General features: G+C 42.6%; 1 protein-coding gene across 1 annotated transcript; it reads left to right on the top strand.

The window, feature by feature from the left end:
• Positions 1–2,160: 2,160 nt before the first annotated feature.
• On the top strand, positions 2,161–22,868 carry LOC115113448 (retinaldehyde-binding protein 1-like). The gene is made up of 8 exons (XM_029641100.2): positions 2,161–2,261; positions 3,914–3,954; positions 6,725–6,853; positions 8,935–9,139; positions 13,154–13,332; positions 16,483–16,641; positions 17,892–18,002; positions 21,823–22,868. Exons 2-8 carry the CDS (start codon positions 3,946–3,948, stop codon positions 21,967–21,969), a joined length of 939 nt encoding a protein of 312 aa, XP_029496960.1. The 5' UTR covers positions 2,161–2,261; positions 3,914–3,945; the 3' UTR covers positions 21,970–22,868.
• Positions 22,869–25,682: the final 2,814 nt, after the last annotated feature.

The raw sequence follows: 25,682 nt of genomic DNA on the forward strand, positions 1-25,682 counted from the left end.
CGTCCTTGCCGCAGGGGCGGGACATGGGCTTTGCAGAAGGGGCATAGGTCTGATATGGGGGGGCCTATATAGGGTGTGGCCAGGGTTTGCTTGGGGTGGTCTTAGCTGGTTGGGGGGGGGGGGGGTATCCATTGCTCTGTTGCTCCTGTGTGAGGTGCTGGGGCTACAGTTGAGGATGACGTCCTTCAGGGTCCTGTCAAAGGTTGGGATTGCTGCCTTGCAGAGGTGGACCTGGTCATGAAGGATGTTCAAGTCCAGGGTGGATTGCTGGGCCAGGTATACATTAGGTTTTGAGGCACAGTCTCGCATAATGCTTGAATTCACCCACTGTATGGTGGCAGGGTGGAGAAAACCACTTGTGCTTTGGGGAAAGTGGAAGAAGCTTTTTCAATCACTCCCTTGAGTGCTGTTGCCAACCTTTCCTGCTGGGCCCTCAGGTCATTTGTGCCCGTGTGAATTATGATGTGGCTGGGGGACCCTAGTCTGTTCTCTGACAACAGCTCCAGGGCATGCCTACTGTTTGGGCTCCAGAGTTTAGCCACTTTGTGTTTGAGGAAAAAGTCTATCCTCTTGCATGCATTTGCCATTTAAATCAGTCTCTGGCTTTTTTGTGTCCTCAGTGGATGGGGGGTTGTCAGGAGGGCTATCGGGGGAGCTGACTGGAGGATTGTTAGCAGAGGGTGGGGTTGGTGGGTCCTGTGTTTTTTGTCCCATTGTGGTGTTGTGGTCCGGGTCTGGAGTGGGCTTTTCTGTCTTGGGTAGTGTTCTGCTCTCTGGCACACCTCAGCTTTCTGACCTCGTCCTTCAGTGCCATGTGTGCCTCTTTGGGTTCTCTCACTTCAGTTCAGTCCGTAGAGCAGCCAGCTCTCTCAGTTAGCTGTTCATCTCTACCTTCTGCCCCACGGATTTTGTTGGGGGGGTTGTGTTGGTTTGTTTTGTGGGGTTTTTCTGTCTGGATTGTGTGGACTAGCTCTCTGAGCTCCACCATGTCTCTCTCCAGCTCTGTGAATGTATCCCTCTCAATGATGGAGGAGCAGTGCAGATGTGGGACCTGGGTGGGTGGGGGGGGACTATCCTCATCTGCAGGACAGTTTGAAGAGGTGTGATCAGACTCAGTCAGGATGGGGGAGTCATCATAGAGACCTTATCCTGCTGGGCTCTCTCTTTGATCCTGTAAAAGCCCAGCTGGAACTGCATGAGGATGCCCTGCACCATTATTGTCCCAGACTTGTACACTTTGACAGGGGTTGTTTGCATACAGTAGGTGCAAGTCCCAACAACAGTTATGTAAAACTCAATGACTGAAGTTAAGATTCTAAGTTTACCACCCTGGGCCAATACCCTCTCTCTTGACATAGGGGTCGTGTGCTCTTATAGCACTGTGGCATGCCAGGGGATGGTCCGTGTGGAACATTAAGTTGCTTACGTTCTCCTTGCAGCAGTCCGCAAATAGTGTCTCTGGATTATCCTTGAGGAACTTCTTTTATTTCCCTTATTCCTTGCAGTGTTATTTTTAATATCCATGGGGTATTGTATTGTAATGACCTCTGGACAGGGATAAGCCATTTGGGGTTCAAAGGCCTCTGCATTTGGGGGGGAGGGGGCTGTGAAACTCTCCTGACATTGTTTTGGCTCAAGAGTTTTCACACGTCTGACTTCACACTTCAGTGCTAATTGAAGGTACCTCCAGGTCGGTTCTGTCCTAGCAGCTTGGTACTGTAGCGTAGTATACATTTATTTAGCTTTATATAACAAAATTACCTAAGGATTATTCTGTTACTTTTTGGCTTCAGAAGTAGCTTCAGACTGAAAATGTCTCACTCAATTTTATGTTGGATGGTATCTCTAGGTTCTGCATGTTTCTTCTGCAGGTTTTGGTTTGTTAAACGTTTTGTTTTGATAGTTGTTGGTAGTAATAGTCCATTCCGGTAATTGTGTCCAAAACTAAGGTTTTAGGTATGGAAGTTTGATTTGAATTGAAGGTTTTAATGTTGAGGTTAGTATCCTGTATAAGTCCTTGTGAAAAAATTCTAGTTGATCGACATTTATCCAACTCTAATTCTATTTTCTTTTGCAGAAGAACTCAGGAGTCTCTCTCGCTCTCTCGCTCTCATTATGTCACAGTAATGTAGTGTGACAAGTTAATCCAATCACTCCTCTCTCACTCCGGCATGCCTTATCCTCTACCACCCGGTCTCTCTCGCTCATTTTCTTACTCACTCCATCCCTGCCTGTGCAGCAACCGGACCCCCATCCCCAAGGTAAGGCTTGTACTGTCTCTGTTCAGGAGAAAAGAGACAATACACTTTATTTAGTGTGCTGCTGGTACCTGCATAGGTTATACAGTACAGTCAGAAAAAAAGGTTCTTCAGCTGCCCCCACGGGATAATCCTTTTGGGTTCCATATAGAACCCTCTGTGGAAAGTGTTCTACATACAACCCGAAGGGTTCTACCTGGAACAGAAAAGATGTATCCTATGGGGTCAACCGAAGTACCCTTTAAAGTTCAGGATAAAACCTTTTTTTCTAGGAGTGTACAAATCGCTTGCTAAAACACATTCATAGAGGTTGCTTTGGTTTACTTCCTGGCTGTGTCTGTAAAGAACTTTAAATGGTCTCTTTTTATTTGTTCACTCTTAGAAAAACCAAACAGGGTTATTCGGCTGTCCCCATTGGAGAACCCTTTGAATGACCCCTTTTAGTTGTAGGTAGAACCCGTTTGGGTTCCATGTGGAGCCCTTTCCACAGAGAGTTCTACATGGAACCGAAAGAGTTCTACCTGCAACCAAAAAGGGTTCTACTTGGAACCAAAAAGGGTTATCCTATGGGGACCGCCGCAGAACCCTTTTTTCTAAGAGTATTGTGATGAAACATGTGTTGTGTTGACTTCCTGGTTATGATGATGATACAATCTAAAAAGTTGTGAAGAGCTTGTTTCACTGTTTCAAAAGACAGGCTAAAAGCTGCCATCAAGGCAAAGGGTGGAATCTCAAACATAAAATATATTTGGATTTAACTTTTTTGGTTACTACATGATGCCATATGTGTTATTTCCTAGTTTTGATGTCTTCACTATTATTCTACAATGTAGAAAATAGTAAAAAATAAAGAAAAACCCTTGAATGGGTAGGTGTGTCCAAACTTGTCTGGATACTGCATGTTAAAATAAAAAAGTGTGTACAATATTTGAGTTTTAAGAAAAGTCAAATGCAAATCTAGCTGTAATGCACACAGTGATGTGCTCTCTTCTTAAAATTCCACATGTAGTTGTATTAATTGTATTGTTAATTGTTGTATTGTTGGATTAAACAAAAAATGTACTGAAAGAGAAACATTGGTTGATCAGAATAACTATTAGGGGTTGGCTATATGACAAAGTGCTGTGTTATGTCTTTGTTACGTGGATGATAGAGGAAGTTGCTTTACTAATCTTTTCCGGCTGGTGCTTCAGTGATGCATCATTTTCTGTTTTTTTTCAGAGAGCTTTGACCACCACGTTTGTAATGCAATGTGAATTTTTGAATTTTTATACATGGTAATATGTCAATAATACAGTTTGTATTACATGTATTTTGTATGTATAAATACATGGCAGATTACAGAACTGATTGGAAAACATTTTCTAATTCAGAGTGGGGTTCCCAGTGCCCCCTCATTGTAGCCCTGTAGTTAAGAGAAGATGCATGAAATAGGATTATTTTACCCCAGGATCTTTCTTTCATCACTTAACTTTACTGTTGTTTTCATGCGAAAGGGGCCGAATGTATCAAGCTTCTCAGAGTAGGAGTGCTGATCTACGATTGTTGTATTGAACAACAAAAAAATGATTAGATGGGTTTTCTGGGAGCACAGTAATTTAAGTGTTCTGGAGAGTAAGCCAATGTATTCTCTGTTCCAACTCTTTTCTCTTCAGTGTCAGTGAAGCTGCTGCAAGACCCTGTGACAATGGCTGCTGTAAGTTGATTTAGTAACTATTCAAAAGGTTACAAGCCTGGATGCCAGTCTGTTTATACTTTAGCCAACTAGTGAACTATTCTAAAGGCTTTTATAGCTAGAGTGGCAGTCTACTTCTGGCTTAACCAGTGCAACGGTGTTGTATCGAGGTGTTTGGGTTGCCAACAAGAGTTGTTTCCCACTGGACAGCAGTTGCTTCCCACCGGGCACTTGTGCCAAATGTCTAGACTGGTAGCTAAAGTGGCCAATTTTGAGAAATAACTTGTAATATTGGTAGTAAACATGGATGTTACCATGATATAGTCTTGGGCTCCCGAGTGGCGCAGTGGTCTAAGGTAATGCATCTCAGTGCTACAGACCCTAGTTCGATTCCAGGCTGTATCACAATCGCCCGTGATTTGGGGGTCCCATAGGGCGGTGCCCAATTGGCCCAGTGTCATTAGAGTTTGGCCGGGGTAATTGGGGAGAGTTTGCGCTGCAAGCCGGCCACACAACACGGGACGCAGTGTCCTTCACCTGGAGCCAGTATCAGGCCAGGATAATGGCTAAAGCACGTTTATAGAATTGATTTTCACTGAAAATGTACAACTATGTCTACATTTTTGTAAAAAAAACAACAAATGTATCTGATAAAAATGGAATGATTCTGAACACTTTCCCAAGTCCCAACTTCGGCAGGCAAGTTTCAAATTCTCGCTGAAGTTTCAAGCCACAACCATAAACTAGCTAGCTGGGAAGGGCTCATCAGGACGATTGACTGAACTGAATCCATTCCTCTACGCTTGACTCTCAGCTGCGCGACATACGTCATCAATTTGGGCACCAGACGTGTTTGTATATCCTCCCCCTTTTGGGGTACAAATGAATGTCACTGTACGTAGTTCGTTAACTCTGTTGTTGTTGTAAAATATGCAGGATCTGGCATGGGCTCCTCCTAATCTAAGAGGTGGCTTTAACAGCCCTCTGTCATACCCTGATCTGTTTCACCTGTCTTTGTTCTTGTCTCCACCCCCACAAGGTGTCTCCCATCTCCCCCCATTATCCCCTGTGTATTTATACCTGTGTTCTCTGTTTGTCTGTTGCCAGTGCGTTTTGTTCGTCAAGCCTACCAGAGGTGTTCCCCTTGCTCCTGTTTGTTTCTAGTTCCTGTTTTCTGGGTTTAGACTATTCTGCCTGCCCTGACCCTGAGCCTGCCTGTCGTCTTGTACCTTGTCTCACCACACTTAATTGACCTCTGCCTGACCTGACCCTGAGACTGCATGCCGTTCTGTTCAACTTCTCCCTCAACCAGGATCCAAGAACATCAAGCCGGATGCGTTGTCACGCCGCTATAGCCCCGCAGCTACACCCTCAGACCCCGAGAGGAGTGGGCCCACTCCTCCAGGCTTGCCTGCCACCCGGGCTCCCATCGGACCCTGGCCTTTGTGTGACAACACTTTTGGTGGCCTACCATGGTCCCGGACGTCCCTGCGTTTGTCACAGCCTGTCCGGTCTGTGCGCAGAACAAGACTCCTCGGCTAGCTCCGGCTGGTCTTCTTCAACCACTGCCAGTCCCTTACCATCCCTAGTCTCACACATCCCTGGACTTTGTCACAGGTCTTCCTCCACCATCTCGACAGTAGTGGACTGGTTTTCCAAAGCCACCCACTTCATTCCTCTCCCCAAACCATCTGCCAAAGAGACGGCCCAGCTCATGGTGCAGAACATCTGCCGGAAATGGTCTCCGACCGGGGTCCTCAGTTCTCGTCCCGGTTCTGGAAGGCCATCTGCACACTCATTGGTTCATCCCTTCCTTGCTCTACCACGGGTCTCTTGCCCTTTGAGCATTCCCTCTTCCAGGAGGAAGAGGTTGGCATAACTTCGGTCCAGATGTTTGTCCGCTGCTGTCGTCGTACCTGGAAGAGATCCCGGTAGAGTGCCTGGTAGACTCTAGGTATCGACGACAAGTGGACCGCCACCGGACCCCGGCTCCCCAGTATCGTCTCGGGCAGAAGGTATGGCTGTCCACCCGGGATTTGCCCCTTCAGGTGGAGTAAAGCAAATTGTTATTTGCTCTTTGCCCATCTCCAAGGTCTTTAGCCCCTCTGCTGTTCATCTTCTGTTGCCCCGTACCCTCCGTATACATCCCACTTTTCATGTGTCAAAAGTCAAACCCATGTCTCACAGCCCTTTGTCTCCTGACCTCTCTCTGCCCTTGACCTGTCGTTTTTCCTGCCCCCTGTTACTTCAACACTGTCTGCATCTGGGTCTTCCCTAAAACATGATACCTCCCTGTAATCATGTGAGGCAGATTAAACACTCCATTCACTCACTGGTCTGGATTATTTGTGGTCTGTCCCTGGGATGTAGTGCAGGGTGATTTGTGTGTATGTGTTTGTGTCTTCACTTGAATGTTTGTTTGTATCTGCTGATGTGAATTTCTCAAATGTTTTTGTCTGCACCTGCAGTTTGTCCGTAGACATTGAGATTCACCCTGTATTGACATGAATTGAAAAAGAACTGAGCCCAAACACTCTCTTACAGGGTGAGGTTTCCCATTCCAATTACCTTTCCATGAATTAAGTAAAGGAATGAAGCATTTTTTAAGTATTCAAATATGGCCATCAAAAGACAACAGCAAAGATTCAATAATGTTACTTTCACCGATTTTTAAATCATGTTGGATCAATGATTACACAAGGAAGGGAGGTAATAAGGACGGAGGAAAGGAATGAAGGAATTCAAACAGGTTCTTCTATCAGTGAAATCCTGATTGTGTCCATCTGTCTAGACCGGAACGTTCCGTATGGTGTCGGAGGAGGAGCAGGCCATGAGGTCCAAGCTGGAGCATCTGACTGTGAAGGACCACGGGCCTGTGTTTGGACCCTGTCCCAAACTGCCTGTACACACAATACAGAAGGTACTAACTATAACACCTTAAATCCTTGTTGTTTATGACATTTTAAATCCTTATAAAATATGTATTATAAAAAATTATGTATTGCCAGTTTTTATTAGGTGCACCCATCTAATACCGGGTCGTACACCCCTTTGCCTCCAGAACAGTCTGAATTCTTTGGGGAATGGAGACGCTGCTCAATTGGTATCAAGGGATCTAACGTGTGCCAGGAAACATTCCCCACACCATTACACCACTGGCACCACTCTGTACCATTGAAACTAGGCAGGATGGGCCCATAAACTCATGCTGCAGACGCCAAATCCTGACTCTGCCATGATGCTACAGAAACCAGGATTTGTCGGACCAGGCGATGTTTTTCCACTCCTCAATTGTCCAGTGTTGGTCATCTCATGCCCACTAAAGCTGTTTCTTCTTGTTTTTAGCTGAAAGGAGTAGAAGCCGGTGTGGTTGCATGTTGCAATAGCCCATCTGTGACAAGGACCGATGAGTTGTGCGTTCCGAGATGTCATTGTACACACCACTGTTATACTACACCCTTATTTGCCTGATTGTGGCCCGCCTCTTAGCTTGCAAGATTCTTGCCATTCTCGTTCGACCTCTCTCATCAATGAGCTGTTTTCACCCACAGGACTGCCGCTGACTGGTATTTTTTGTTTGTCGCACCAGTCTTGTTAAACCCTAGACACTGTCATGCGTGAAAAGTCCAGGAGGCTGGCCATTTCTGAGATACTGGAACCAGCGTGCCTGGCACCGACAAATATACCACTCTCAAAGTCGCTGCCTGCTTTATATAGTCTGTAGGAGTGAACCATTTTTACGAACGGCGTGGTGTACCTAATAAACTGGCCACTGAGTGTATGTAATCAATGTTAGCACTATCATTACCCGTGATTGTGGTTGGTGACAGGTTATGTCTCGCTAAGGCAGCAATATAGAATTGTTGAATGCCGAAACAATTACAGCTAAAAGTCTTATCTCTCTGTCAGTAAGGACACTGTCATCTTTTTTCTTGCCAATTGAGGTTGCTTTCACACTTTCAGTCCATTTCAGACATTTTTTGTGAACTCAGTGCAGTTCTCTTAATTTTTTGTGCCGTGTGACTTCTGCAAAGTAACTTAGATCTCTCAAAAGAGCCCATGAAGCGAATAAAAGAGGTGGTCTGAGTTGGTTTGCTTGAATTCGGCAGTCTGGTTCCCTTTTTTCGGGCAATGTGAACACAAAGCTCTCCGGGTTCGCTTGGCAATATTCCTGCACCACACACTAGGCTAAGGTGACACTGTTTCTCCTTCCATAACCCATCATGTTGGTGCCACAAAAGAGAGTAGATGATGAGCAGGTTCACAAAAAAAGTACTGTTTTTAAGTATTGGTTAGTGATTGTCAAGGATGCACAGAAATTACTGACACAATTTTCAGATTATTTGTTTGCAATATGTGATCTAAAGGCTAAGAGCTTCATAAGCTGTTTATTCAATTGTGGGCTTTCAGTGGTGTGAGAAAATCACAACATAGGGTACAAAATCAATCTTAGCTCTTAAAGGAGCAGTAGCCTACATTGGGTGTACAATTTTCAATTACATTATTATTAAATCTGCAGTTATTCTTCTGCTGTTTATTCTGTTACCAATAATATTTACATGTTAATATTACCTTGTGATTATAATTATTATGTTTAATCTTTTAACTAAATGCAATCTATTAGCTTCCAAAATGAAAGTAGGTATATATAGCTGTCCGATAACCCGGAATCGCTTGTCCTTAACTTCGTAAAAACCCAGAGAGCATTAAGTGAATGTTGGAAAAAGATCTTGGTTCCTTTCTTAACATAGCAACATGAATGTAAAGAGGACTCAGACCACAAAATGGGTGAAGTGAGCTTTCAAGAGAGTCCTCATTCAATGGAGAGGGCAGTGTGAAAACAAAGAGAACTGAGTTCTTCAGCTTTTTTTTACCCCAGAGTTCACTTTAAAGAGGACTGAGATCGGTTCTTTTAAAGAGGACGATATGTGAAAACACCCTGAGTTACAGCAAGAGTCGCGTCTATTCCTTCCAAATGAGATTCACTCATGTCTCTTCCAGGCGAAGGATGAACTCAATGAGACGGAGGAAAGGCGAGTGTCATCTCTGAAGGAGCTTAGGGCCATGATGAAAGAAAAGGCGGGAGATGGGGATGACCTGGCTAAGACGGTGCAGGAGCGCTTCGGGGAAAAACCCGACTCCCTGCTCCTCCGATTCATCAGAGCCCGCAAGTTTGACGTTGCCAGAGCCCACGAGCTCCTGAAGGGTGAGTGGGAGAGGCTATAGTAAGAGTAGAGTTGCAAAAATATCAGTAACTTAAACAAAATTCTCAAGTTTTCCATTAATACTGGACGATATTCTGCTGATTTCTTCCTGATTCTGGAATCTTCCAATCGGGATTTCTGGAAAAACTGCATAAGAGGTAGAGAGGTTGCGTACTCTGTGTACACTCTCAGAAAAAAGGGTTCCAAAAGGGTTATTCGGCTGTCCCCATAGGAAAACCTTTTTTGGATCCACGTAGAACCCTTTTGGGTTCCATGTAGAACCCTCTGTGGAAAGAGTGCTACCTGGAACCAAAAATGGTTCTTCAAAGGGTTCTCCGATGGGAACAGCCCGAAGAACCCTTTTAGGTTCTGGATAGCTCCTATATTTCTAAGGGATACATGTTTTCTGCAATGATGCTCCTTTTCTCATTGGCCGGAAAGATCAGACTAGCTAAATCCATCCATCAGGAGTGAATTGGCCAATTGGGCTGGTCCATTTTCAGCCCAGTGGGCCTGTCTGACTTGATCATTATTTGGCAAATAATGGAGGCCTCAAGCACAAAAATTGTCTGGTGTGGGGGCTTCAAAGGAAAAAATGCCATCCATCCACCCACCCACATCTATCTGTGAATCTCTCCCTCCCACCATCCATCCACTCACTTACCAACCCATCCATCCATTAATTCAAGGTGTGGTAAATTATCAGTCAATGAATCAAAGAATTGTAGAGAAGAATATTGGGAAGACATCATATGAAGTGTTGTCATCATCTTCATCCATCCTGTCTGAATCCCCCTGTTCAGATGAACATCTCTCTGTCCCACACCGCATACTGTACCTCTGGTCTCCCATGTTTCCTCTGTCATAAACATTGTGCAAAAGATTGAGTAATTTAGGGCCAAATATATATTTTTTGCACTGTTTTGAGTCTCTGAATCCTGTTCATCACTAGGACAGAGAGAAGGCTGTTAATTAATTGTAGACTTAGTTGTTTTCAAAGTCCCCCGGACAAAGGAGCTTTTTTATACACAAATAGGGCAGAAAGTCTGTTAAGCCGATACGCATCCAGTGTTCTGCTGGGAACAGAGACAGGCTGTGCTTTCATCCCTCTTCCTCTCTTTCACGTACACACACAGACGTGCACACACACACCTGGCTATAAACATGCTACGGAGAGACATGCAAATAAACATGTCTCTTACAGTGGACTGGGTTAAGGTAGTGAAATAGTTGTAACTTTTGTTGCATTATATTATGATTATGTAACATACACATTCTTTCCTTGTGGGTTCAATGTGAAAGAGGAATGCACTTGTTTCTGGGGTTAATTGGTGGTCCAGTATAAAGGGATTGGCGAGGCACACACACACCGTGAGGTTAATTGGTTCTGCAGTATGAAGGGGCTAGGGCAGGAGAGAAGCGGAGAAACACTGGTGTTATTGTCTTTGCTCACCATACGAAAGCACAGCGACAAATGTTTACAATTGCAAACTGTCCTAAATACTAGTGGTGGAGCGTACTCTGCTTTTAGTTGAGTCAAACCTCGATATAAAGTTTTATATTTTTTGTTTTATATTTATTAATTTTTATGAAAATGAAAACATGTCCGTTTGTAACTTTTCACAAGGTTGGAGTAATAACATGTTCAGTTAGTTAAGACGTTGGCTTAGGTTGTGCCATTCAAATTCGAGAAAATGAACAGCTAAGAAATAATGTTTGACTTTTTTCTCTGACTTCTCAAACCCCAAACCCCGCCCTGGTCTGTTTCGCATGCGTTCCTATAAGTTGAGCGATGTTGTGCCTCTGGGTTTAGAAACTCTGTGATAATACAGTTAAACTCTGTGATAATACAGAAAATATTTGGATCTGGTAAGAGGCCGACATTTGAATAAAAAAAATATACTATTTGTATAGAAATGCAAATATTGTGATTTTAGAGACACAAAGTACCAATAGCCTATGATTAAAGGGACTGCATGGGAACCTATTATTGGGCTCTCACCGTCATGTCACATGCAAAATGATCAGCTTTCTTATTAGCCTATTTCGATCGCAATTTTTACATGGCAGAGAGTAACAATTCCAGACAGAATAAACTTCAGTTTGTTGGCAAACTCCAAGATCCTATGATAACAGCCTATATGGTTTGTGCGGTTTTCCGAGACATTATAGTTTGACAGGTGCTGTTTGCAGTTAGAGCAAGAAAACAATACATTTTTTTGATAAATTGATTCTTAAAATCAAGTACTCCGCACATATTTTACATGAATGGACTACATCAAACTTTTTGGAAATGGCAAGTTTACTTTCTCACCCATGACTGCATCTCAAGTGCAAGTGCGCTGTTCAGCAACTCACGTCAGCAGGATTGGCTGCCTTTTCATTAGGAGGGAGGTCAATTTAAATATTACTTTGACACCTATACATTTGACAGCCAAGCACAAGATATCAGTGTAGCCTTTTATCATCTAGACATGATGTTGAAATATCTTCATGCCTAGAATAAAAACCTTCAGGTTTCCATCATAAGACTCAATTAAATGAAAGAAAAATGAATGCCTTTTCGAAACATATTTGCTTTCTTTGTTAAATCTTACAAGAAGCTGCTTTAAAAATCATGCAGACAATAGCAGATGAGCAACATCAATTTAGGGATATTGACTAATTGTCCTGCTGATGGCCAATCAGGTGTCAAGTCTTCAGATTGATTATAATGAATCTTTCCTCGATGGAGTCGGTGTGCTGCTGACAAGTTCGAGGGGATCGGCCAGAACAAACCACAGTGTCTTGCTAAAGGCAATTCCTATTCAACATATGCTGTTTGAGTCTACTTTTCAAAGAAAATTGTAGGCCTAGTTGTATTATTGACAATTAGATTCTAGAGCAAATTGAAAGAAAATGAATTATTCAAGTTAAACACTTTTCTTTCAGTTTTTTAGTTTGTTCTAGGCTATTGAATATGTGCACGTTTTTATTTATTAATAAATATATTAGTAGGTTTACAGATAGACTAGTACATTTTTCAAGTAATCCACCCAACCCTGTTTTATTCTGTCTACAGGGAAGGCAACGGGAAGGAGTGCATGCAGCTCAGATGATGTTTTTTGACAAAGAAATACACTGAGTAAAGCAAACATAAGGAACACATACCTAATGTTGAGTAGCACCCCCTTTTGCCCTCAGAACAGCCTCAAGTTGTCTGGATGTCCTTTGGATGATGGACCACTCTTGCCACATGGGAAACTGTTGAGCATGAAAAACCCAGCAGCATTGCAGTTGCAGTTGACACAAACCAGTGCGTGCACCTGGCCCCTACTGCCGTTAAAAAGCACTTAAATATTTTGTCTTGCCCATTCACCCTCTGAATGGCACACATACACAATCCTTGTCTTAATTGTCTCAAGGCTTAAAAATCCTTCTTTAACCTGTCTCCTCCCGTTCATCTACACTGATCGAAGTGGATTTAACAAGTGACATCAATAAGGGATGATAGCATTCACCTGGTTAGTCTATGACATGGAAAAGGCAGGTGTTCTTAATGTTTTGTATACACAGTGTAGTATAGAATCTTTTCAGACAGGTTTAAACAGCCAAGTAGGGGTTTCAGCCTTATGAACTGTACTGAATGAAGGGACTTCATTCAGCTGAATTTGCGGGTGTTAGGAGTAGTTAAATCATTGACCCCATTTTGCTGGGGTTTTCAGTCAGGTTAATGTATTCACTAAGGTTCATGTATGAACTCTTTAGGATTGACCTCATTGGTCGTAGCCTGAGTGCCAGTCTGTTTGTATACAATGTAAGTCAACTTTGTGTTGCCTAAATTCCTCTGTCACTCATTATCATGGCAATGTTGGCTTCAAACTGGCTTCAAACTGGCTTCAAACTGACACCAATGGAGTAGGCAAGAGCCCAAACAGATCTGGGAACCGGCTACATTGGTGTTGTTCGGGCAATGTTAATATGTGCTCTTCAAGAGGAACCTCATTGATTTCATATCTGTGGCTGTTTCTGCACAGGTTATGTGCGCTTTAGGAGGGACTACCCTGAGCTGTTTGAGAACCTAACCCCCGAGGCAGTCCGCAGCACCATTGAGGCAGGCTACCCTGTGGTCCTGCCCAGCAGGGACAAGTACGGCCGTGTAGTGCTCCTCTTCAACATCGAAAACTGGGACCTGGAGGAGGTCACATTCGATGAGGTAGAGTATACAATCTACTGCTGCAAAATTTCAGAAACTTTCATTTTTTTTGTTTTTATTTTAGAAATCCCAATTGGAGGGAATCCTCCAACTAGGATTTCTGAAAATCCTGAGAACTTTAGGAAAGTTTGCTGAATTTTGTAATCTTCATCCAAACCCAAAGAGCAGACTGGTTCTGTATGTTCTGTGTAGCCAATGTTGTCCTCAAGTCCCCAGCACCATCGAGGTGGGCTACCCAGGGACTATACAAACAGGCTGTCACTCAGACTACCACCAATGAGGCCAATCCTAAAGAGTTCATACTTTGGGCCTGAGAGAGGTGTTAAAGAAGATCTGGACTACCAGGAAAGCTTACCTCTCAAACTGAAAGCCAAAAGCAATGAGCTACTTAATTTACCACACTGCAGTTTCTCTTAGGACAAACATCAAATCAAATTCTATTCGTCGCATACACATTTCTTAGCAGATGTTATTGCAGGTGTAGCGAAATGCTTGTGTTCCTAGCTCCAACAGTGTAGTAGTATCGAACAAATCACAACAATACACACAAATCTAAAAGTAAAAGAATGGAATTAAGAAATATATAAATATTAGGACGAGCAATGTTGGAGTGGCATTGACTAAAATACAGTAGAATAGAATACAGTATATACATATGAGATGAGTAAAGCAGTATGTAAAAATTATTAAAGTGATTCCATGTATATACGTATTTTTATTTAACTAGGCAAGTCAGTTAAGAACAAATTATTATTTACAATTATGGCCTACCCCGGCCAAATCCGGACGACGCTGGGGCAATTGTGCACCGCCCTATGGGACTCCCAATCACGGCCGGATGTGATACAGCCTGGATTTGAACCAGGGACTGCCTCTTGCACTGAGATGCAGTGCCTTAGACTGCTGCGCCACTCGGGAGCCCAAGGGAAGCATATAGGGAAGGAGCCTATAAGATGTAGGGTTTTGCAACTGAGTGGTAAACCAGCTAGTGATGGCTATTTAAATGTCTGATGGCCTTGTGATAGTAGCTCTCGGTCCCAGCTTTGACGCACCTGTACTGACATTGCCTTCTCGATTATAGCAGGGTGAACAGGCTGTGGCTTAGGTGGTTGATGTCCTTGATTATCTTTCTGGCCTTCCTGAGACACTGGGTGCTGTAGGTGTCCTGGAGGGCAGGCAGTGTGCCCCTGGTGATGCGTTCGGCAGACCGCACCACTCTGCGGTTGTGGGCGGTGCAGTTGCCATACCAGGCGGCGATACAGACCGCCATGATGCTCGCAAATGTGCATCTGTAAAAGTTTGAGGGTTTTAGGGGCCAAGCCAAATTTCTTCAGCCTCCTGAGGTTGAACAGGCGCTGTAGTGCTGCCTTCACCACACTGTCTGTGTGGTTGAACCATTTCAGATTGTCAGTGATGTGTACGCTGAGGAACTTGAAGCTTCTCCACTGCAGTCCCATCGATGTGGATAGGGGTGTGCTCCCTCTGCTGTTTCCTGAAGTCCACGATCAGCTCCTTAGTTCTGTTGACATTGAGGGAGAGGCCCTCACCTCCTCCCTGTAGGCTGTATCGTCATTGGTGGTAATCAGGCCTACTACTGTTGTGTCGTCTGTAGACTTGATGATTGAGTTGGTGGTGTGCATGGCCACGCAGTCATGGCTGAACAGGGAGTACAAGAGTGGGCTGAGCACGCACCCTTGTGGGCCTCTGTGTTGAGGATCAGCGAATTGGAGGTGTTGTTTCCTACCTTCACCACCTGGGAATAACTGGGAATAACTACACTGTTTGTTTGTATTCGACCATATTCGCCGTCACCTTGCCATGGTTAAAAGCACTTTCAGTTTTGCGTGAATGCTGCCATCTATCCATGGTTTCTGGTTTGGGTAGGTTTTAATAGTTACAGTTGGAACAACATCCCCTAAACACTTCCTGATGAACTCAGTCACTGTGTCCGTGTATACGTCAGTGTTATTCTCAGAGGCTACCCGGAACATATCCCAGTCAGCAAGATCAAAATGATCTTGAAGCATGGATTCCGATTGGTCAGACCAGTGTTGAATAGAACCTAGCATGGGTACTTCCGGTTAGAGTTTCTGGAAATAGGAAGGGAGGAGCAAAATGGAGTAGTAATCTGATTTGCCGAAGGGAGGGCCGGGGAGGGCCTTGTAGGCATTTTGAAAGGGGGAGTAGCAATGGTGGAGTGTTTTACCAGGGCGAGTACTACAGTCATTGTGTTGATATAACTTCAGTAGCATTTTCCTCAAATTTGCTTTGTTAAAATCCCCAGCTACAATAAATGCGGCCTCAGGATCTGTGGTTTCGAGTTTGCAGAAAGTCCAGTGTAGTTCCTTGAGGGCCATCATGGTATCGGCTTGAGGGGGAATATACACGGTTGTCACTATAACCCGAAGATAATTCTCTTGGGAGGTAATGCGGTCTGCATTTGATTGAGGTATTCTCGGTCGGTGAACAAAAGGGCTTGAGTTTCTGTACGTTATCACAATCACACCACGAGTGATTAATCATGAAACATACACCACCGCCCTTCTTCTTGCCTGAGAGTTCTTTATTCCCGTCTGTGCGATGTACTGAGAGAGCCATGATTCCGTGAATCAGTATGTTACAGTCCCTGTCTCTCTGAAAGGAGATCTTCGCCCTGAGTTCGTCTACTTTATTGTCCAGAGACTGAACATTAGCAAGTAATAGCGGTGGATGGTGTGCACGCCTCCTGAGTCGGACTAGAAGTCCACTCTGAATGCCTCTTCTCCACCGGCGGGGTCTTGGAGTAGCCTCTGGGATAAGTTGAATTGCCCTGGGGGGTACTACCAAATAATCAAATTCGGGAAAGTCTTATTCCTGATCGTCATGCTGTTGAGTTACTGCCGCTCTGATATCTGATATCCAAAAGTTATTTCTGCCTGTATGTAATAACACAAAATGTAAGATGTAAGAAATAGATAATAGATCATGTAAGAAATAGATAATGTAAGAAATAAAACACAAAAAAACAAAATACTGCAAAGTTGCTTAGGAGCTAGAAGCAGAGCTGCCCTGTCTGTCGGCACCATGTTAGAGACTCATGAGACAATCAGCCTTATGAATTTCTCTCTCCTTTCTCCATTTTCCCCCACTCTCTCTACCCCTCTGTAATAGACCCTGCGAGCATACTGTGTGATCCTGGAGAAGTTGTTGGAGAATGAGGAGACCCAGATCAATGGTTTTGTGCTGATTGAGAACTTTAAGGGTTTCACCATGCAGCATGCCTCTGGCATCAAACCCACTGAGCTCAAGAAGATGGTGGACATGATGCAGGTCAGAGCAGCAACACACACAAATCAACAGACAATATCAGACTTAGAGGCAGCCTCACACAGAAAATAGTTATACCTACAGATTGTTAGTTCTGGATGCAGTTCAGTAAGGCACAATGTAGAAAGACATTTCGCAACGAAAAACGAAAATGGGCATTTTTAATGGGACAGTTCAAGTGGTAACACTTTACTTGGCGATAACCATGTCATAATATGTCATAACAGCAGACATAGCATCTCATAACCTTTTATAATATGGTAATAACACTGTCATTACACGTATATTTAGACCTTTTTTGACATATGACACCCACATAAGAGTGTAAAAATCCACAAAATCTACCACGGTAGTTATTTTATGGCTCGTTATGACACTTGCATAACAGTGTCAAAACCCACAAAACCTACCACACAAGGCAAAACTTTCCATTACACCATAGCCTATGTGTCAAAAGTATGTTTTTTTGTTGATGACCATATTAAATTATTGTAATTGCGCACACATGGACGTCAGACATGAACCTACCCCAATGCTCTGTTGCTGGCATAAAGTGTATTTTCTACTAGTTATTAAAAATGTGATGAAAAAAACATGACTGTAAAGAACTTATTACAACAACAACAAAGGATTTAAGAAACAAACGTTTAAACAAAAGGAAACTTCTTGGTAGGGAAAAAACCTATTTGAATAAATGTGGGTTTTGACATTCTTATGTAGGTGTCATAACCATACATAAAATAATGCAATATATATGTCACAACACGTGTAAATATATGGGTCATGACACTGTTATCACCATATGACAGGTTTTGACAAGTTACGTTAGCTATTATGACATGTTATGACACTGGGTGTCAAGTAAAGTGTTACCGTTCGAGTAGTGCCTATCTGTTTCAGTACATTAAAACAATTATAATAATGAATGCCTACTGAACAAGGCAAAGCCACTGGTCTGATTAGGGCCATCACTAGCATTCGTCCATTCTAACATTACCATCTAGGAACTACTCAGATCTGATCAGACCAGACAGTCCAAACAAAACAGAAAGATCAATGTGCAGTATGTGATCAGCCTAGCTGTCCCACTTCCCACTAACAGAAAATGAAGACCACTCAGTATGATCCCCGATACTATTTGTATTATGTGCTTTAGGATCCTTATTGGAATGTCTCTTTAGATGTGCTAAATGTGCATATTGCCTATGTGAGTCTGACCCAGCCTGTGTTGGTCTCTGTTGTGTGCACTGCAGGACTCGTTCCCGGCCCGTTTCAAGGCAATCCATGTGACCCACCAGCCCTGGTACTTCACCACCACTTACAACGTGGTCAAACCATTCATGAAGAGCAAGCTGCTGGAGAGGGTAAGGAGGAGGAAGAGGTGGGGGAGGTGGAGGGTATAAATAGACGTGCAAGGGGATGGTGGAAGAGGATGAGATGGAGGAAAAGGAGAATGGCAGAAGGGTAAAAGGAGGGACCCATGTGCCAGTCTGTTTTTATTTTTTATTTTAGCAAACACTCTTATCCAGAGCGACTTACAGGAGCAATTAGGGTTATGCTTTGCTAAAGAGCACATCGACATATTTTTCATCTTGTTGGCTCGAGGATTCAAACCAGCAACCTTTCAGTTACTGGCTCAATGCTATTAACCGCTAGGCTACCTGTTTCTCTTTCAGCCTCATCCATTTTCTTGTTTGGCAAGGTTTGTGCACTGTAGCTTAGATACCACAAGATGTCAGCATTAGGGAACATAATCAATGTATTTGGCGTAATAGTTGTTCTGTAGTTCCATACAAAATAATAATAATAATAAAAACAACAATGAAATAATAATAATAAAAAAACATTGTCAGCAACAACAAAAAATAAATTCTGCTACAACTATTAATACAACTAATAAAACAAAGTGTATATGTAATACCGCCATACATATTACATGGTGATGTTTCTAATAGTTAAACATTTTCTCCAAATTTGAAAAAGGGCTTCCTTAAATTCACTGTGTGATTTAATGCCCTGATTTCTATAGGTAAATTATTCCAGTCAGTTGGGCCTTTGTATCTGAAAGATCTTACTCCAATCTCATGATGTACCTGTGGAATTGCTGCTGTTGTCAAAAGAAGTAGTGTGAGTCATGTATACTTACATTTCCCTGTATATAGTAAGGAAAACCTAAGTTGATACATTTAAAAATAAATTGGTACCAATCAGTGGCGGCCGCTAATTGGATGAATACCAGATGCGCGAGGTGGTTGGAGTTGTCAACAAAGCAGCATGGGAAAATGAATCCAAGTTTTCTAACTACCGGTAGTTTCTTTGAGAATATATATAAAGTGATTTGTGCATTTGAACAACAGCATAAATACAGCTATTTCACTTTTGTATGCAAAAAACTGAATGATCACTGCTGCACATGCTGCCACTGTTTTGAACAGATTAAATTATATTATTTAGAACGAGCTGCCAGCTGATGTCACTAACCCACGAGTTCACCAGGGAGAACGCAACAAGCATGCAAAAGTGAAAACCCATTATCTAAGTGGGGATAACTAGCTAACATGTCACAAAGGATGATGCTCTAATAAGTAATTAACTTTAATTCTGAAATAACTTCATATTTCCAAGTTAGTCAGATATTAGTTTAGGAAGACTAGAACCTGATGAACAACATGGGGGGAAACAATCAAATTGTCCATGCTTTTTTGTCCTACCAGATCCGCGATGAGAAGGTTCTAGCTAGTGTATTCCTCTGTCCTTCAACTCTTGTTCGATTATAGTTGTGTGGTTTATTAGGTGCACATGCTCCCATGACTGTTATGATCATTTATTTACAATTAACTTTTTGCTTTAGGGCCATCTGTACCTAATAGAGCAGATCTAGTCTCACTTGTAGAAGTAAGCCGCATGGCACAAGCAACTCATTGGGAGACTAGAGCAGACCCAGAAGTTCTGGCTGAATTGATACATATTTGAATGCCGCAGGACGGTCCATTTACTTTGTGCTGTTAAAATTTATGCTATGAAATCCTGCCATGTCATTGAGGCAATGTTTCACATGGCCTCTGCATGCAGCTGCTGCTGGCAGCAACTGAGGGGCAGAGTAACTGAACTGCTTGTTTTTAACAAAATATATTTGAAACAGGAAAATATCCACATTTACCGCACTTCTATGAGCATTTAAAACATAATCCATGAAAATGTATATATATATATATTTATACTGTGTATACATACATGTATATACATATACACACACACACTACCGGTCAAAAGTTTTAGAATACCTACTCATTCAAGGGTTTTTCTTTATTTTTTAAAAACAATTTTCTACATTTTAGAATAATAGTGACGACATCAAAACTATGAAACTACTATGAAATATTTAGATTTGTTTAACACCAAGAAAGTGTTAAACAATCTAAATATATTTTAGATTTGAGTTTCTTCAAAAAGCCACCCTTTGCCTTGAACACAGCTTTGCACTGTTTTCCAACAGCCTTGAAGGAGTTCCCACATATGCTGAGCACTTGTTGGCTGCTTTTCCTTCACTCTGCGGTCCGACTCATCCCAAAACATCTCACTTTGGTTGAGGTCGGGGGATTGTGAAGGCCAGGTCATCTGATGCAGCATTCCATCACTCTCCTTCATGGTCAAATAGCCATTACATAGCCTGGAGGTGTGTTGGGTCATTGTCATGTTGAAAAACTAATTATAGTCCCTTTAAGCCCAAACCAGATGGGATGGCGTATCGCTGCAGAGTGCTGTGGTAGCCATGCTGGTTAAGTGTGCCTTGAATTCTAAATAAATCACAGACAGTGTCACCAGCAAAGCACCCCTACACCATAACACCTCCTCATCCATGCTTTATGGTAGGAAATACACATGCAGAGATTACCCGTTCACCCACACCGTGTCTCACAAAGACATGGCGGTTGGAACCAGAAATATCCAATTTGGACTCCAGACCAAAGGACACATTTCCACCTGTCTAATGTCCTTTGCTCGTGTTCCTTGGCCCAAGCAAGTATCTTTTCTCATTGGTGCCCTTTATTAGTGGTTTCTTTGCAGCAATTCGACCATGAAGGCCTGTTTCATACAGTCTCCTCTGAACAGTTGATGTTGACATGTCTGTTTCTTGAAGCATTTATTTGGGCTGCAATTTCTGAGGTCAGGGCATTGTGATGGCCACTCCAATACCTTGACTTTGTTGTCCTTAAGCCATTTTGCCACAACTTTGGAAGTATGCTTGGGGTCATTGTTCATTTGGAAGACCCATTTGCAAACAAGCTTTAACTTCCTGACTGATGTCTTGAGATGTTGCTTCAATATATCCACATAATTTTCCTACCTCATGATGCCATCTATTTAGTGAAGTGCACCAGTTCCTCCTGCAGCAAGGCACCCCCACAACATGATTCTGCCAACCCCCACAACATGATTCTGCCACCCTGTGCTTCCCGGTTGGGGTGGTGTTCCTCGGCTTGCAAGCCTCCCCCTTTTCCCTCCAAACATAACAATGGTAATTATGGCCAAAGAGACCCTTGATGAAAACCTGCTCCAGATTACTCAGGACCTCAGACTGGGGCCAAGGTTCATCTTCCAACAGGACAATGACCCTAAGCACACTGCCAAAGCAACACAGGATTGGCTTCGGGACAAGTCTCTGAATGTTCTTGAGTGGCCCAGCCAGAGCGTGGAATTGAACCCGATCGAACATCTCTGGAGAGCCCTGAAAATAGCTGTGCAGCGACGCTCCCCACCCAACCTAAATTTCAGTCTGTACCAGAGCAAAGGATTTATCGAGGCAAATCTTATTAAATTCACTTAAGATTATACATTTATTTGACCAATACATTGAATTAACAGTGGTGATGATATTACTAAATGTAAACAATCATCAATTACTTTTTCTCTTGTAGTTATTTTAATAAATAAACCTTCAATATCGAAAGGAATAATCTCAGGTGAAATCTTCATAGAAAGTAATTAATCGAGGATATAGGTTGCTACTGCCCCACCTCAAGTGCACCTATCAATTCTAGATAATATGTAACCCTGGATTTTTTACTCAGTGTCTGAAATGTTGGTATTCAACCATGTCTCTGAAATGGTTAATTATGAACGTATTGTGCACCTACCTTTTCCTCTCCTCTAATTTTGGTCTGTGGCTCCTCCTCTTGACAGGTCTTTGTTCACGGTGATGAGTTGGATGGCTACCTGAATGATTTTGACGCTGACATCCTGCCTGCAGACTTCGACGGGAAAGCCCCCCTCACTGACTGCAAGGCCATCGCTACCAAACTGTTTGGGTCCGAGGACACAGCGCTCTAACACCTTACTGTCACATTATGAAGCAAGGCTGGATCAGTGAGGCAGAATAGGTGGGGGTGAAATTTCTACCATGTTGCCTACAAGGGTATTCAGTTCGATCAGCTCTTCAAGTGGGCATCAAGATGAGTGTGTTGGGTTTAGGGGGCTAGTGGTTGATTTGCGACTGGGCAATAGGAACACAAGCAAGAAAGAATAGGAATGTTGAATAGAGGACATGGACAGTAAAACAATATTAATTGTTTTTTACAGCACAGAAAAGTGTAGCTCCTCCATATACAGAAGTTAACTTTTGAATATGCACAGGGAACAAGACGGTCTCTACTGTATGTAAGAGCACAGAGAATGGCATTTGGTGATGAGATGACCCAACAGCTTATTACTGTAGTCTGAGGTGAATTTGGTGTTCTTTGCCTTAAAGGTTACTTTCACTGTGACTTTACTAGAGGAGCCTAATTGCCTAGCCTGAGACTGCTAAAAAAACATATGGGATATATATAGAATTTAGTAATACAAGAATGATAAAATAATATATTTCAGTTAAGCTAGTTGGCTATTAAGAATATGATAGATGGTCTATGAACAAATCATATGAAAATATGTACATTCCTTAACATAGTGCCATAGTGCTTAACTCCCCTGTTCACATTACATTTTGTGTATTCCGAAGTGTCTATATACTATGGGAACTCCTATGGTGTGCTTAGCTAGGATTGCAGAGAGAGTATAGTAGACGGTTGATGTCAAAAAGTGATTGATTTTCCTGTGTCAGGGTGTTTGATCTTTTAAGGACATCCTGTTCGGATGTTCTCATGTTGTTTAGTGTGTGCTTATGTAACTTGATACTGCAGCTGTTTCTTTGAAGTAAAGCACGTTTGAAATAAAAAGTAATGGGCTGGTGATTGATGTGTTGTGTAGTGACCTTGCTGAACTTAAGGAAATGTGTTTGAACATTTGAAACAGTTGGGTAATTTTTGCAGTGAACTTAAGGAACTGCTGTGTAGTGAGCTTGTGACCCCTTGTAGAATGAAAAAGTAATTTCAAGGTAGGTCTGCTGATTATACGTAAGTGTTTGAAGCAATTTCAGGTCTGATCATCAACAAAAAGCTTTGCTTTCCACTACACACGATAACAAACTTCTATATTCACACTAAAATCAAACACTAATGTTCTGAACTGCATTTTGATTGGACGACGAGTGAACAGTAGAACACTACGAGCAACAAGAAACTTCAGAGATAAACCACAAACTATAGAAAACATGTCTCCTAGACTAATTCTAGGTGTAATGTGTCATTCATGTCTGGGCCACAATGACAAAACCATTGATGCCATTCTTTGTGATGCACCTGATTGTTTTAAAGGTGGGATTGATATGAGTGAAGGCCATATGGGTTACATTTTCCAACCGGATGATTAAACAGGTTAGATTTTTATACACAGCTGCCTCAACACCCTTTTTCAGCCAATAACCGGGAGTTTTTCTCCTGAGATTCACGAGAGAAAGAGCAAGTCTTATCTTGAGCAAATGTCAGATCGAACATGCCCTGAGTAGAACATCCCTGTCTGGGTACGCATTGGAAGAGGAAGTCTGCGGGTGAGATGATTTGAAGCCATAAGAATCCTTTCAGTAGCGTATAGTCCACACTCCAAAATGACAATTTTAGAATTCAACTGCACAAATGCCACCAAATCTGTTAGTTCGTATGTATTTTCAAAAGCTTGCACAGAGGTCAACTATTTTGTGCCTGTCTTTAGCTTCAAGTGGCGAGATTTGTTTAAGGTGCCTGGTTTGATTAAACAAGTGCAACAGTTTTTTTTCCATTATTGTGAACATATACGAAGATGGTCCCTTCTGTCCTCAAAACAAAACTTGGGCTTAGCGGAAGAAGGTTGATCTATCATCGAAAAGAAATATGAAACCTTGAAGGCCATGGAGAGTGTCACGTCTACTCCTGCTCCTCCCCTCTGGCGTTCGACGTCGCAGGGATACTAACCACTGGTTCTGGGATCCATCATTACGCACACCTGCAGGTCATTATGATACTCACCTGACCTCCATTATCTTCCTGATTCCCTCCCCTTTATCTGTCACTCCCTTGGGTTCATTCCTCAGTCAGTATTGGTCCTGTGTTCATGCATTATCGCCACTGTTATGTTTTCTCGTTTCAGGGTTGTTGGTTTACTAAAAACATTTCACCTGCTTCTCGACTCACATCGTCTCTGTTACATAATACCGACTCAAACGATGGTAGCAGCTGGAAAATTGAAAATCTATCATATGGTTGACAAACAGGGTTTGTCTGTACTGTGGACAAGGAGGGTACAAGCTCCAGAGGTGTCCGACATGTCCGAATCTGGGATCCACAAGAGCAGAGGGACGGTCAAGTGATCTTCCACCCCCTGTGGCAGGAGTGAGTATTCCATCTTCATCACTGTCTGCTAGGCTCTTTTTGGTGTCCATCACACTAGCTGACTGTCCCTCATGCACTGTGTCTATAGCTTTAGTGGATTCTGGTGTCGCGGGGAACTTTATTGACCAGACCCTTGCCTCCTCCCTTAACTTCATCTCATACCTGCTCTCCTCTCCTTTTTTCGGTTCCTACCTTGATAGTCGGCATTTAGGATCCAGAACCATCAACCACATCACTCAGCCCCTCACCTTCACCAGGGAGTCCATTCAGCAGGACAACACCCCCTTCTTCATTACCAGTGCACCAGTCCACAAGATCATCCTTGGCCTCCCTTGGCTCCAATGCCATAACCCTACCATCTCATGGTAGAGGATGAGAATTACAGACTGGTCACCCAAGTACCGGAGGACCAGCTTCCCTGTCCCCTGTGGTTCCATGTCAGTTGAGTCCTATGGTTGCCCTTCAGCCCAACATCCTGGAGGTATACCATTACCTGCGGGAGGTATTCTCCAAGATTCAGAGGGACAGGAAACACAGGGATAAATACACTGGGGACTAATGGGGAAAACAGGAGACACCTGGAAGTGGGTGGAGACAATCACAAAGACAGGTGAAACAGACCGGGCGTGACATCTTGATCTCACTTAATATTACTCCCTATCAAAATAAAAGGTTAAATAAATTGTTACAACTTCCTTGAAACATCAAAAAGAGTTCATGAAACCATTCAGAAATTAATGGAGGTAAACATATTTACTGCATATTGCTTGTTGCAGAAGACTACTGTTTTACATTGAATAGTTATCCCATTATTGTTACATCTCCTTGATTGAATGGTTCTCAGTCTGTACATGTTTACAATCCAGATACTGTAGAAAGGTTATTACCAAAAACTGTTGTAAAATTACAATTATTAACTTTCTTTACCACCAATAATTTGGTGTGCAAATCCCCCTCTTTCAATTTCTCAAATCTTTGACTTCACTGAACTTTCCCTATCTACACTACATTTCCAAAAATAACTATTGTTTATTGTTATTCTCAATTACTTTTTAAACCTTAATACAGCGTTTTAGGGTTTATTCCAAAATAGATTTGCAATACTTGGTAGTACATTAGCATGTTATTAAACAACTTAAAGGGTAGAAGGCATGAGTTTTTTTTTTCTCACCAAAGTAACAAAGTAGTGTGGTGAAAGACTTAGTTTTAGTCACGGTGTGGTTACCTACTACTCCCAAAATTTGTTACGTTTTTGGGTTTTGAAATATTTATTTTTGGATATCTTCATAACTACCCACAATG

Source organism: Oncorhynchus nerka, linkage group LG28 (genome assembly GCF_034236695.1).
Source record: "Oncorhynchus nerka isolate Pitt River linkage group LG28, Oner_Uvic_2.0, whole genome shotgun sequence".
Taxonomy (NCBI): Eukaryota; Metazoa; Chordata; class Actinopteri; order Salmoniformes; family Salmonidae; genus Oncorhynchus; species Oncorhynchus nerka.